The sequence below is a fragment of the Rana temporaria genome, chromosome 2, assembly GCF_905171775.1.
Source record: "Rana temporaria chromosome 2, aRanTem1.1, whole genome shotgun sequence".
NCBI lineage: Eukaryota > Metazoa > Chordata > Amphibia > Anura > Ranidae > Rana > Rana temporaria.
This window is the reverse complement of record NC_053490.1, coordinates 35,955,084-35,970,057: the sequence shown is the minus strand read 5'-3', so window position 1 is coordinate 35,970,057 and position 14,974 is coordinate 35,955,084. Positions and strand designations below refer to the sequence as shown.

At 44.8% G+C, this 14,974-nt stretch overlaps 1 protein-coding gene across 1 annotated transcript in view; it reads right to left on the bottom strand.

The window, feature by feature from the left end:
* The window catches only part of LOC120928946 (sialidase-3-like), a 35,043-nt gene that overhangs the window by 2,593 nt on the left and 17,476 nt on the right, over positions 1-14,974 (bottom strand). Inside the window, exon 2 of the mRNA XM_040340057.1 lies at positions 1,995-2,205. Coding sequence (XP_040195991.1) covers positions 1,995-2,192 — 198 coding nt within the window. The 5' untranslated portion in view covers positions 2,193-2,205. The remainder of the gene's footprint in view (positions 1-1,994; positions 2,206-14,974) is intronic.

Below are 14,974 nucleotides of genomic sequence, written 5' to 3'. Positions count from 1 at the left end.
CGATTTACCGTGATCCGTCGGGTCCGGTGCGTGCCCCAGAGGGCGCGCGGGAGGGCGATTCTGGGAGGACATCCATGGACGTCCTCCCTGAGTTAAGCAACCGCCTTGTAAATGTATATCGTCTATAGGGCGGTTGTTAACTGGTTAAAGGATAAGTTCACCTTCTGTAACATGTTATTCTTATATTCAGGGTGTAACATGCAACATGTTATGAATGGACCAGCTCTGGCACCTGCCTGATTCCCCCGCTATTGCCCCTTTTTTTTAAATGGTGACAGCTAGCGGGAATCTCCCCCCCCCCCCCACCTGTCACAATTTAAAGAAAATGGGGCCAGAGTGGGGCTCTGCCCACCCGCCCGATTGCCTGGCCGTGTCACTCATTCCTGTGTGTTCTGTGAATGGAAAACTACAAGGTCCAGTCCTTTGCTGCTGTCGGCTTGAAGTTTTTAATGAAATGAGCGCCTTGGTAGCTCATTCTCTCTTTCTGTCAGATTGTATCTGCTTGTCCTTCCGTGATGTACAGGCACACAGATACACTGGCAGATCTGAAGGAGACCTGCATGGCACCAGCTGTTGCAATGCCTTACAGGATCCAAATTATTATAATTTTTTAAGTGAACTTTTCCTTTAACTACCATAAGTGTTCTACTACAATAAACCTTCTGAAAATTATTGCATTTGATATTTTAAAAAGCCTGTATGAAAGTAAGTGAGCCATGAGTGGTGAAAAAAAAATATTCATGGGTTTAACCAAGTTTTTTTTGCGGACTATCTCACTCTAACTCTAAGTTTGTGTAACTGGGGGTGCTGAACGGCTGTGATCTACATACACTGTGCTAAAAGGTGTTTCCTTTTTCCCCATCTCAGAAACTTGAGAGTTGTCATCTGACTGCACAGGCTGTGTAAATAAGTGGAGAGGCTGCAGCATGGAGCGACAGTGTATGTAATGACTAGTTTGCCATCAGAAGTTGATACGAAAACATTTGGAAAGTAATGTCTGCATTTAACCATTTCAGCCCCGGAAGGTTTACCCCCCTTTATGGCCAGGCCATTTTTTGCGATACAGGTACTGCGTCGCTTTAACTGAATTGCACAATCGTGCGACACTGTACCCAAATAAAATTGATGTCCTTTTTTCCCACAAATAGACATTTCTTTTGGTGGTATTTGATCACCTCTGCGGTTTTTATTTTTTGCGCTATAAACAAAAGAAGGCAAATAAAAAATAAATAAATAAAAAAAATATATATTTTTTACTTTCGGCTTTAAAATATTCCCAATAAAAAATGTAAATGACTGAATTTCTTCATCAATTTAGGCCGATATGTATTCTGCTACATATTTTTGGTAAAAAAAAAAAAAATCCCGATAAGCGTATATTGATCGGTTTGCGCAAAAGTTATAGCGTCTACAAACTATGGCATTTTTTACTAGTAATGGCAGCAATAAGCGACTTTTAGCGGGTCTGTGACATTGCGGCGGACAAATTAGACACTAATGATACTTTTTGGGGACCAGTGACACCTATACAGTGATCAGTGCTAATAAAAAGGCACTGTCACAGTATAAATGGCGCTGGCAAGAAAGGGGTTAACACCAGAGGCGATCAAAGGGTTAAGTGTGTCCCTGGGAGGTGCTTACTAGCGGTGTGGGGGACGGATTCACTGGAAGAAAAGAGAGATCTGTGTTTCAGCTTAGCTGAAATACAAGATCTCTCTTTTGCTTCCTCACAGATCAGCAGTTTACCTTGTTTACATAGGCAGACCGCTGCTCCTTCTCTGCACTGAACAATCAGCGTGTCATGGTGGCCACCGGATCCGCTGATTGGATCCTGCTGTGCCCCATTAAAGCACTCCAGCGGTGCGTGTGCCCCCTACACTGTGTGCACAAAATCACGTACAGGTACGTGAATTTGTGCAGCTGAGCCACCCTGACGCAGTATATAGGCGGTGGGCGTTCCGGAAAAGGTCAAAACGTAACTTCTGTGGACCTACCGTGACATATCCCGTCTTGTAGATTCCTCTTCTCATCACCAGGAAATCGGCCATGGCTTCGTCCTCACCCCTGCGTTTCTCAGCAAAGGCCAAAAATGTGTTCTCATCTTTGATGTAGATGAGAGAGGGAGTCCGAAACACAGAGCCATTGGACTCCTTCTTGAATAGGGTCGTTCTTTCTGGCTGTGAGGCCTTCATGATGTTGTCTGGCCTTCAAAAAGAAAACAAAGGTAAGAAGGTCATCGGTGATTTTCTCCAAATGTTGAGGAAAAAAAAAAAACAATGCTTTCAGAAAAATGCACACAAAGCGACTTTTCAGCCTCAGGTGTGGCTCCAAGCTTATTCCACTAATCCACCAGGGGAGGCAGCTTCAAACCATCAGTAAAAGGTAGGTCTGTTCAGCATGCATATAACCACACTCTTTTCTTGCAAGCACAAAATCGCAGTTGTCACCCCTGCTCCCCAGCTGAAGAGACACTTTGTGTGAATCCTCTTGTGTATTTTTCTGAAAGTGGCCAATATGTGATTATTTTACTTACAATGAGATTGCAGCTGCATGCTGGAGCCCCTGCACTAAACCCTGTCTATGGCTGAGCTTTCCTGGTCCCTATGTACCCCCATGTGATCTCACAGAGCCTCCCCTCCAACTTTCTCTGGACCTATCCCGTGAATTTTTGATTTATCCGAGCTATATGAAAACTGGTGGTCCTTGGAAATCCCCTGAAGAAGCCAATGTTGGTGAAACATGTTGGGATATGACATCAAGCATTGATCACTTTCTATACATGGATAGCAGTGATCAGCAGTTCTAATTGTATTATGCTTTGCCATTCGTTTTTATCCTATGTTTTATTGAACCCTCTGGGGCAGATCCACAGACAGAGTACGCCGGCATATCTACTGATACGCCGGCGTACTTTCAAATTACCCGCGTCGTATCTTTAGTTTGAATCCTCAAACCAAGATACGACGGCATCTGGGTTAGATGCGACAGGTGTACGTCCTCGTACGCCTTCGGATCTAAGATGCAATACTTTGGCGTCCGCTGGGTGGCGTTCACGTCGTTTTCCGCGTCGGGTATGCAAATTAGCTATTTCCGACGATCCACGAACATACGCGCGGCCGTCATATTCTCTTACGTCGTCTCTAGTCGGCTTTTTCCAGCGTATAGTTAAAGCTGGTGTTTTGCGGCGTATAGTTAGATTTGCCATGTTAAGTATGGCCGTCGTTCCCACGTCGAACTTTGAATTTTTTATTTTTTTTTGCATAAGTCGTCCGTGAATCGGGATGGACGTAACTCACGTCTAAGTTAAAAAAAAAATGACGTCATTTAGCGCAATGCACAGTGGGAAATTTCGGGACAACGCATGCGCAGTTCATTCGGCGCGGGGACGCGCTTCATTTAAATTAAACCCGCCCCCTAATCGCCGATTTGAATTCCGCCGCCAGAGATACACTACGCCACCGTAACTTAAGGCGTAACTTTGAGGATTCGAAATTCCACCAGGTAAGTACGCTACGCCCATCTATTTCTATGTGGATCTGCCCCTCTATTTTTTTGTTGTTGTGTGTAATACAATTTATACTTTATACTTTGTATATTCCTTTGATATAGGCACCGCTATAATCCCAATGATCCCACCATTGTCTCTTCCAATTTACCAGGGATGAGGTTCCGGATACCTTAGTGTCACCCAATCTACCTTCTAAGCCAGTCCACTATTTATATTGAAGGCGTGGATCTTCCCCTGTTGTCTACTTGCATGAATGTAAAAAGGAATAGTGATTTTTACGTTGTTCAGAAGGTTCTATAACAATTTTGTGAATTGCCACATAGCTTTGAGCTGCTGATTTGTCCAAAACAAAATTTCATTTTCGGTGGAGTGAGATTTTAAAGGTTAATGGCGGAGGCAAGATGCCAAGCAAGTGAGAAAGGGAAGAGATGGAATTGTTTATGGGATGTGGCGGATAGATTAAACTGCTTCCTTCTCTCCGTGAATTCCCTGGCAGAGTTATGCTGCATGACTTCATATTTCTACTATTATAAACCAAACAAGTGTCAGGGCGCGGGAATGGAACCCTCGTGGCCTCTGTTACCTTTTATGGAGTCCTCATTACCCTGCCTGCAGCAAGCCGATAATACAGATCCAGGGAAGAAACGATATAAACCGATGTAAACTGTCTTATCTGCTAAAGCGCTTTAATTCTGCCCAGCCACATTTGTGATTCCTAGACCTCGTCCAGACAGCACAGCCAGGAGGGTGACATGGCACTCTGTTATAAAAAATAACAAATGTCACCTCCCCACCCACAGCCTGCAATTGGACTATAAAGAGGCAGCAATCAATTGATGGGTCATCAACTCGGCTCACTCTCCCCTACAACATATGTGCATTAGTGTTGAGCGGAATACGCCATATTCGATTTCGTGATACATCACGAATATATAGACGAATATTCGTGAAATATTCGCTAAAATCGAATATTCGTGATATTTTATAAAAAAAATGCGAAATTTCGCTAATGCGAATGCGAAATTGATTGTGAAATTTTGACAACTGTGGTAGGAGAACTCTGATTGGCTCTGATGCAAAAGAAGGGCGGAGAAAGTATTTGCGAATATTCGGAAATCGAATATTGGTGATATTTTATCGAAATTTCACTAATGCGAATGCGAAATTGATTGCGAGATTTTGACAACTCTGATTGGCTCTGATGCAAAAGAAGGGCGGAGAAAGTATTCGCGAATATTCGGAAATCGAATATTCGCGATTGCGAATATTCGGCAACATAAAAGGATCGCCTCAGCTTAGCTACTCGGCCCAGGTCTCTAATCATACCAGCAATGCTTTTAGACGTCGATAGGATGTGATCTGTTTTAAAAATAAATTTGAAAAAATACGAATATTCGGAATAGCGAATTTTGGCCGCGAAATTAGAGTTATTCGCGAATATTCGAATATGCCATATTCGTAACGAATATTCGAAATGCGAATATTCGTGAGCAACACTAATGTGCATGCAACAGAACCTAATTGGCTCTTAATTCTGCCCCTCCCTCAGCGGGAAGGGGTTAAAGTACACCTGTTATGTGAGAAAAAGGTTGGTTGCTGTGACAGACCCAACCGGGACAGGGGCTTTTGGAGGGGACTGCAGGGTAGCCTCTTGCCTACTGACTATGGGCCCTGGCTTTTGAGGGGGCTCTATTCTTTGTGAGGAGTGTGCCTGGGGGTCCTTTGGAGTGGTTTTGCTTCGGATACGGGTCCATGTCCCCCCAAAACACACAGACTCTCAGAACTGGAGGACCCGGATACAGATTTGGGGCTTCTGTGCCCAACATTGGCTGCTTTAACACCCCCCACCCCCCAGATTCAGAGTCTTCCTCTCATGGTAAAATTCCCCTATTCTGTACCTCCTAGATGTGAATTTCCATTGTTAGTTGAGTCTCCTAATGTTTCTGTCTGCCTGCTAATCATCTTGAAGCTGTGACTAGCATTGTGTCCACTTTACCTTGTTACCAAACCATTGTGGGATGTTCATGTGTTTATCAGGGATCAAAATTTCTAATCCTGAGCTAGGCCTAAACTAGCCAGCCCATAAAAGTTACCCGCCACCAGTTGCCCCACCCAACCCTTTCCCTGCTCCGCCTCTAATTCCGCCCCTAAACACACCCTTATAAATTATCTAATGAAATTATAAAGTTAACTGTTGCACAGCACAAGTGTGAACAAGCCCTTACATCAGTGTTCTCAGACCCCCCCTTCACATCACAGACCCCCCCTTTTACATTAGTGCCCTCAGTCCAACTTCACAGAACATCCCCCCTTTTACCTCACAGACTGCCCCATTACAAACCCCCCATCAGAGACCCCCTTCATTACAGATCAATCCATCACAGCCTGACTCATCACAGACCCCCCCCCCCTTTTACAGACCATCCCATCACAGATCCCCTTATCACACACCATCCCATCACAGACCCCTCTCCATCACAGATCCCACCAATATCACTGATCCTTATTCATCACAGACCATCCCATCACAGATCCTACTCCACCCCAGTCCTCCCTCGATATTACAACCTGCCCCTTCCATAAGATCCCTGCACTCCCCCTTTCCCTCCCCTACCTTATTCACAGAAGATGAAAAGCATGGCCCCACGTTAGGCCTCATGTATACTGCTGCTGGTAAACGGACGTTAAGGCTGCATTCACACCTTCGCGTATTTACGCCTGACGCCCAACGCTCGTGCCGCTGGAGGGGTGATTTTACATTCTTGTCTATGGAGATGGTTCACATCTCACGCCGAATGCCGAAACGCTGTATGCCTGCCGCCTGAAAACAAGTCCCGGACCCTTTTTTTCAGGCGGCTTTCGGCGTTCGGCATAGACAACAATGTGTTGTAAAAAAAAAAGACCCGTTTTGTCGCGGCAAATCGCGGTACAATACGCCGCAATTTGTCGCGGCAAAATACGCCTCGTTATAGTGTGAATGCAGCCTTAGGAGCAGTTGGGCATTTTTTAAACTGCTCCTGAACTCCCCTCTATGTTATCTTATCCGTACATGTACACAGGGTCGTATACAGTCGTTTCTAGGCAGTTGAGTTTAGAGGCTTTTTTTGGAACTCAAAAAAATGGGTTCAGAAGCTGAGTTTAGAGACATTTCAAGCGCCAAACGCTTCTAAACGCTGCTAAACGTGGTAACTCGCATTTCGTTTACAGACGTTTTTCATTTTTGGTTATTTTGAAAAAAAATAATCTATATATATTTGTTTTTTAACGCAAACGCGGCAATACACCGCTAAACGTGGCATGTAAACGCGGCAAAACTGACGTTTTAAACGTGGGTTACTATCTGTAAAGTTAAATCGTTCAGGAGAGGTTGAAAAAACGTCTTGTGTACATGAAGCCTTACCTTCCATGCTGGGTGTCAGAATCAAGAGGAATGGGAGATCAGCAAACATCCATACGCTGATCTACCCTAGGTGTAGTATGAACACAGAAGTGATCAGCTGTGAGCTCTTCCAGGTTCAGAGCTCTAGCTCCGGTGGCTGTGGCCAGGAAGGAAGTAATTCAAGCATAGACTGCTCACTCAGCATCAGCACATTGCATTAGCGGAGATCGCCCTACCTTTCTACCAGGTTTAGTAGGGTGAGGAGAGGTCATAATTGGTTTGATAATGTTTTATTGACTGTCTGTGCCTTCCTATCATAGGGACAGCCACTTCCTCGATTTTTTTTTTGTCCTGGTGTCACAGGAAGTATAGGATAATAATCTTCTCAATTGGGTCTCAGACAAAAAAAAGGAGGCTTTAAACCTTTTATGGACAGGTCTATACATCGTATAGACCTGACAGCGGGGGGGGGGGTTACACACACTCCTGGTGCAGAGGCGGCTCTAGGCTTTGTGAGGCCTTAAGCAAAACTTAGACACAGGGCCCCCATAATGGGTTAAAAAAAATTCAAGCAAATAAAAAATGGCTGCAGAGAGTTGCACGGATCAGTGATTGAGCAGAGACAAATTAGGCGGCCGCGAGGCCCCTGTGAGTGTGGGGCCTTAGGCAACTGCCTAATTAAAGAGTCGCCTCTGTCCTGGTGGCTGCAGAAATTGGGATTGTGTGTATATCTGGCAAGCTGATTGCTGGCTATTAGGCCCCTTTCACACTGGGGCGTTTTTCTGGCATTTTTTCATGCGCTTTGGCGTTAAAAAAAGCATGTAAAGCGCCTGAAAGAAGCCTCATCTGCAATCCCAATGTGAAAGCCTGAGTGCTTTCAGAGCCCTTTGACACTGCCAGCGCCTGAAAAACGCTGGTAAAGCGCCGCTAAGACCCCCTTCACACTGGGGCGTTTTTCAGGCGCTTTGGCGTTAAAAAAAATGCTCCCTCAATGGGAAAGGGGCTGCTCCTAAAGCGCTGCAAAGAAGCTGCTTACAGGACTTTTCTTGACGCCCTGCCAGCGCAGCGCCTCAGTGGGAAAGCACTCTGGCTTTCGCATTGTGATTGCAGATGCAGCTTCTTTTAGGCACTTTTTTTAACGCTAATACCCCTTTCACACTGGGGCGTTTTTCAGGCACTTTGGTGTGAAAGCACTCAGGCTTTCACATTGGGATTGCAGATGAGGCTTCTTTCAAGCACTTCACAGCCCTTTTTTTAACGCTAAAGCGCCTGAAAAACGCCCCAGTGTAAAAGGGGTCCTAGATGGACCCCTGAGACTGGAAAATCCATGCAAAACAGAAGGATGGGAAGTCTGATAGGTAGAGAGAACAAAATCAAATTGCACAATTATGATATAAAAATTTGAGAATGAATTCCAAAGATCTACAACCATTTTGCGTCATTCAATCCACACTCAGACACCACCCCCCCCTCCCCCAACCTTGACATTCCTTCACAGGCTAAAACTCCTCCATACTTTTCCCTTACACCGTGTATCAACTTCAACATTCTTCACTGATAAAATACATGGAGTATGTATACAATCATATCTTCATGTTACACCCAGGACTGCCTTCCTATTAGGCAACTGTAGGCACTGAGCCAGTAAGAAAATGGGTTGCGGGCAATGTTGTTACAATGGGGCCCTGCTGGTGGGGGTGATATGATGGCGCCTGCTCCCTTTTACTGCCCGCATTTGCACCTGTGTTAGTGGACCTGTGGCTTGTGTTGATGACATTTGAGATCATTCAGAATCCATTGACCTGTAGTTGAGCTCCTTCTGGCTTGCAATTGACCTGCTGCAAGCGGGATTTGCACACTTGTATAGGAATGCAAAATCTGTATGAATCAAATATGAGCCTGTCGATACCGGCCCATAAAGTGCTAGTAAAGCCTTCTTTTGCAGAAAGGCAGGTTTGTTTTGTCTCTTTTGTCACAGATGCTTCTACTTGTCAGCAGAGAAGATTGGGAGAGCTGAATAACTAACACATACACTATGGGCCGGATTCATGTAGATCTGCGGATCTTTAGATCCGCTAGATCTACCTGGTTTACGATCCGCCGGTGCAATTTAGCGAGGCTAGTGCATGATTCACCAAGCACTTACCTCGCAAACTGCACCGTCGGATCCTAACCCCCCCCGGCGGAATGCAAATTCCGCGGCTAGGGGGAGTGTACAATTTAAATCAGGCGCGTTCCCGCGCCGATTTAACTGCGCATGCGCCGCCGCGAAAAAGCCCAGTGCGCATGCTCCAAATGACGTCGCTAGGACGTCATTGTTAGCGGTGGGTACGTCAATTGCGGCCATCGGGATTCCCGACGGACTTACGCAAACATTTTGAATCTCGGCGCGGGAATGGCGGCCATACTTAACATTAGCTTCCCCTCATATTAGCAGGGGTAGCTATCCGCCGGAAAAAGCCGAACGCAAACGACGTAGAAAAAGAGCGACGGGCGGGCGTACGGACGTGAATCGGCGGTTTTCCTCATTTGCATATGCGACGTGTAAAAAATAGCGACGACACCTAGCGGCCGGCGGGAGATAACAGCCTAAGATTCGACTGGTGTAAGTCACTTACACCAGTCGGATCTAAGGGAGATCTATGCGGAACTGATTCTTATGAATCAGTCGCATAGCTCCGACCGTCGGATCTCTCCTATTCGCAAACGACTTACGCAAACGACGTAAAAAATTCTAAATTGTACGCAGGAATGACTGCCATACTTAACATTGAGTACGCCACCAAAAAGCAGCTTTAACTATATGCCGGAAAAAGCCGAACAACATAAAAAATGCGCCGGGCGGACGTATGTTCGTGGATCACCGTAACTAGCTAATTTGCATACTCGACGCGGATTTCGACGGGAACGCCACCTAGCGGCCGCCGAAAAATTGCAGCTTAGATCCGACGGCGTACTAAGATGTACGCCTGTCGGATCGATCCCAGATGCCGTCGTATCTTGTTTTGTGGATACAAAACAAAGATACAACGCGGGAAATTTAAAATTACGCCGGCGTATCAGTAGATACGCCGGCATAATCCTTTTGTGGATCTGCCCCATAAACTTTAATGGCATCCCAATCTTAGTCCGTAGGGTTCAATATTGAGTTGGCCCACCCTTTGCAGCTATAAAATCTTCATCTCTCCTGGGTAGGCTGTCCACAAGGTTTAGGAGTGTGTCTATGGGAATGTTTGACCATTCTTCCAGAAGTGCATTTGTGAGGTCAGGCACGGATATTGGACGAGAAGGCCTGGCTAGCAGTTTTCGCTCTAATTCATCCCAAAGGTGTTCTGTCGGGTTGAGGTCAGGACAGTCAAGTTCCTCCACCCCAAATTTGCTCATCCATGTCTTTATGGACCTTGCTTTGTGCACTGGTACGCAGTCATATTGGAACAGGAAGGGGTCATCCCCAAACTGTTCCCACAAAGTTGGGAGCATGAAAGTGTCCAAAATGTCTTGGTATGCCGACGCCTTAAGAGTTCCCTTCACTGGAACTAAGGGGCCAAGCAGTGCCGACCCAAGACATTGTGCTGCCTGGTACCAAGAATGAAATGCTGCCCCCCCCTAAAAAAAATTACACCCACCAAAATGCCCCCACATCCATTATTTTATATCATGATAACTAAAGTGGACCTATCCTGGCTCTATACATGTACATAGGAGTATAAAAAGGACCTGTTATGGCTCTATACAATTAGCCCCACAGTGGTGCGGAGAGCAGAACGGGAGGATCGGTCGGGCGGCAATTAGCCCCACAGTGGAGTGGAGAGTGGAGCTGGTGGAATGGGAATGGCGGGCGGGCGGCAATTTGCTGCCCCCCTGAAAGTGCTGCCTGGTACAATGGTACCATCGGGTCCCATGGTAGGGCCGGCCCTGGGGCCAAGCCCAACCCCTGAAAAACAACCCCACACCAAACACCCCCTCCACCAAATAATTTGGACCAGTGCACAAAGCAAGGTCCATAAAGACATGGATGAGCGAGTTTGGGGTGGAGGAACTTGACTGACCTGACCTCAACCCAATAGGACACCTTTGGGATGAATTATAGCGAAAACTGCTAGCCAGGCCTTCTCGTCCAATATCCGTGCCTGACCTCACAAATGCGCTTCTGGAAGAATGGTCAAACATTCCCATAGACACTCCTAAACCTTGTGGACAGCCTTCCCAGAAGAGTTAAAGCTGTTATAGCTGAAAAGGGTGGGCCAACTTAATATTGAACCCTACAGACTAAAAGCCTGTACACACAATCGGATATTCCGGCAACAACTGTCTGACAAACGTGTTTTGTCGGACAATCTGACCGTCTGTATGCTCCATCGGACAGTTGTTGTCGGAATTTCTGACAACAAATGTTGGCTGTGCATGCTCTCAAATTGTCCGACAACAATTGTGCTACGTCGGATCATCCAATTGTGTGTACCGTCGGACAATCCGTCGGACTAAAATCCAAAGTACAAACACGCATGCTCAGAAGCAATGTTAATCATAAGACAACATTAGCAGAAGTTGCCCAAAGGGTGGCGCTAAAAAGCTGAAAAACCACGTAGGAAGTCTATTACATCACTACGTTCGTGTTTTTTGGCTGAAAAATTTCTGACGTGTGTATGCATACCAAGTTCACGGACAATGCCCTTCGGACAAAAACCCACAGATTTGTCCGATGGAAGTCCGATCGTGTGACTTAAAGGGTCACTAAAGATGTATATACAGTGGGGATCGAAAGTTTGGGCACCCCAGGTAAAAATTTGTATTAATGTGCATAACGAAGCCAAGGAAAGATGGAAAAATCTCCAAAAGGCATCAAATTACAGATTAGACATTCTTATAATATGTCAAAAAAAGTTAGATTTTATTTCCATCATTTGCACTTTCAAAATGACAGAAAACAAAAAAATGGCGTCTGCAAAAGTTTGGGCACCCTGCAGAGTTAATATCTTGTACTGCCCCCTTTGGCAAGTATCACAGTCTGTAAACGCTTTTTGTAGCCAGCCAAGAGTCTTTCAATTCTTGTTTGAGGTATCTTTGCCCATTCTTCCTTACAAAAGTCTTCCAGTTCTTTGAGATTTCTGGGCTGTCTGTCACGCACTTCTCTTTTAAGGTCTATCCGTAGATTTTCAATTATGTTGAGGTCAGGAGATTGTGAAGGCCATGGCAAAACCTTCAGTTTACGCCTCTTGATGTAATCCCCCGTGGATTTTGAGGTGTGTTTAGGATCATTATCCATTTGTAGAAGCCATCCTCTCTTTAACTTCAGCTTTTTCACAGATGGCATCAAGTTACCATCCAAAATTTGCTGAAATTTTATTGAATCCATTTTTCCTTCTACTCGTGAAATGTTCCCTGTGCCACTGGCTGCAATACAACCCAAAAGCATGATTGACCCACCCCCATGCTTAACAGTTGGACAGAGGTTCTTTTCATTAAATTCTTTGCCCTTTCTTCTCCAAACGTACCTTTGCTCATTCCGGCCAAAAAGTTCTATTTTAACCTCATCGGTCCACAGAACTGGTTTCCAAAATGCATCAGGCTTGTCTATATGTTCATTTGCAAAGTTCAAACGCTGATTTTTGTGGTGAGGACGTAGAAGAGGTTTTCTTCTGATGACTCTTCCATGAAGACCATATTTGTACAAGTATCTCTTTATAGTGGAATAGTGTACCACAACTCCAGTGTCTGCCAGATCTTTCTGGAGGGATCGTGCAGTCAAACGTGGGTTTTGAATTGCTTTTCTCACAATCCTGCGAGCTGTTCTGTCTGATATTTTTCTTGGTCTTCCAGATCTTGCTTTAACTTCCACTGTTCCTGATGACTGCCATTTCTTAGTTACATTCTGAACAGAGGATATTGACATCTGAAAACACTTTGCTATCTTCTTATAGCCTTCTCCAGCTTTGTGAGCGTCAACTATTTTCAGTTTCAGTTTTCTAGACAACTGCTTAGAAGAACCCATGGTGCTGATTGTTGGGGCAAGGTCAGATGAGTCTGGGCATTTAAACCTTTGAGATTTACATCACCTGGTCTTCCCAGACGATGATTGAGAACAATCCATGACACTGGCAGGTCTCAGCTTTGGGGGCAGTGCATGCTATAAATTCTGCAGGGTGCACAAACTTTTGCAGATGCCATTTTTTTGTTTTCTGTAATTTTCAAAAGTGTAAATGATGGAAATAAAATTTAACTTTTTTTTTACATATTATAAGAATGTCTAATCTGTAATTTGATGCCTTTTGGAGATTTTTCCATCTTTCCTTGGCTTCGTTATGCACATTAATACAAATTTTTACCTGGGGTGTCCAAACTTTCGATCCCCACTGTATAGTGAATTTTTTTTTACCTTTACAACCCCTTTAAGACTTAAGCCCCATACTCACTATCAGTTTTCCTCTTCAGATTTACCAAAACCATCTAATATGAGGTCAAACCTTAAAAGTTTCAATTTGTATGCAATCAGGAAGGCCCTTGCACTACATGGTTTTGGTAAACCTAAAGAGAAAAACCTGCAGGAAAACTGATAGTGTGTGTGGGGCCTAAGATGCCATTAAAGTTAATTTGCGTGTAAAGGCAGGCGTCCCAATACTTTTGATAATATAATGTAGATGTCAGGCATTTAGGACGCAGACCTGAAACTCAAAGGACTAATTACAGGATCACAAAATAGTGACTCTTATCATTACACAACTGTATAGCATTGGGACATGGATGGGCTGATATATTGCTTTTTTTTACTGGTTACCCTTAACGCATTTAAACACAGATATACAAGTTTAGCTTCATCTGAAGTGTTCAGCTGTGTTGTGCTGGCTGTATAATAGACAAACACATTGCTTTTTTCTCTTTGTTTCTGTGATGGGTCAGACGGATGATGTCATTGGGTTTGTCCCCAGCGACTGCCAACTATTCAGCAGATCATTTGTGGTGGTGTGCAAACCCACACAGGGGCCAATTCCACTAAACTGTGTTCTATGGGATTGTTCAGGGAAGTTATAAAAGGCTTTGAGTCATTTTTAACTACTGTAATTAAATCTATTTTTTAAGTGGAAGTTTTCTATTTTCTATATTCTATGGGGCAGATTCTCGTAGATTGCCGCATCTCTGCGGCGGCTTAACGTATCTCATTTACGTTACGCCGCCGCAAGTTTTACGGGCAAGTGCTTGATTCACAAAGCAATTGCCTGTAAAGTTGCGGCAGCGTAGCGTAAATCCCCCGGCGCAAGCCCGCCTAATTCAAATGATCCGGGTAGGGGGCGTGGATCATTTAAATTAGGCGCGTTCCCGCGCCGAACGTACTGCGCCATACTTAACATTGACTGCGCCTCATATACCCAGGGGCAACTTTACGCGTCGCAAATCTAACGTAAACGTTGTAACTTCACTGCGTCGACCGCGCGTACATTCGGGAATTCGGTAAGGTGTATGGCCAGCTATAAAGCTGAAATCAATGTAAAAAACAAAACAAAAAAACACCCCCAATGCCTCATTGCCCTGAGCCCCCACTGCACTATAAAAAAATAAAGAAAATCATAACAACATAACAAAAAAAAATACATACAATTTGTTTTACTTCTGACCAATGACATGAGTGGTCGTTCCTCTTCCCTCCAATGGTGGATGGTCCCTACTGCTGCAATGGTCATCCTCACGTAACGTTGTGTCAGTCCCGCTCAGTGCTACTCTGAGAACAGGTTGCATAATGATGCCGCTCCAAGGAGCAGGTCCATGGCAACCTGGGCTCAGAGGAAGTGGTCTGCATGACACTGGCCGCCATGAGGACATCTAGTGGCATAATGGAATTACTGAGAGGGAAAGCACTGGATTGCCTGTGAATATTGCACTAAAAACAGCTTCGTTCACGTTTACTAAAGGCCCACACACACGATCTGACTTTTTGACAACAACGGTCCCGACGGATGTTTTATCGGATAATCCAACTGTATGCTCCATCGGACAATTGTTTTTGGTTTTTCAATGGACAAATGTTCGCTGTAAATGCTCTCAAACATTCCAGCAACAAATGTCCTATGGAGGATAATCCGATCGTGTGTAGT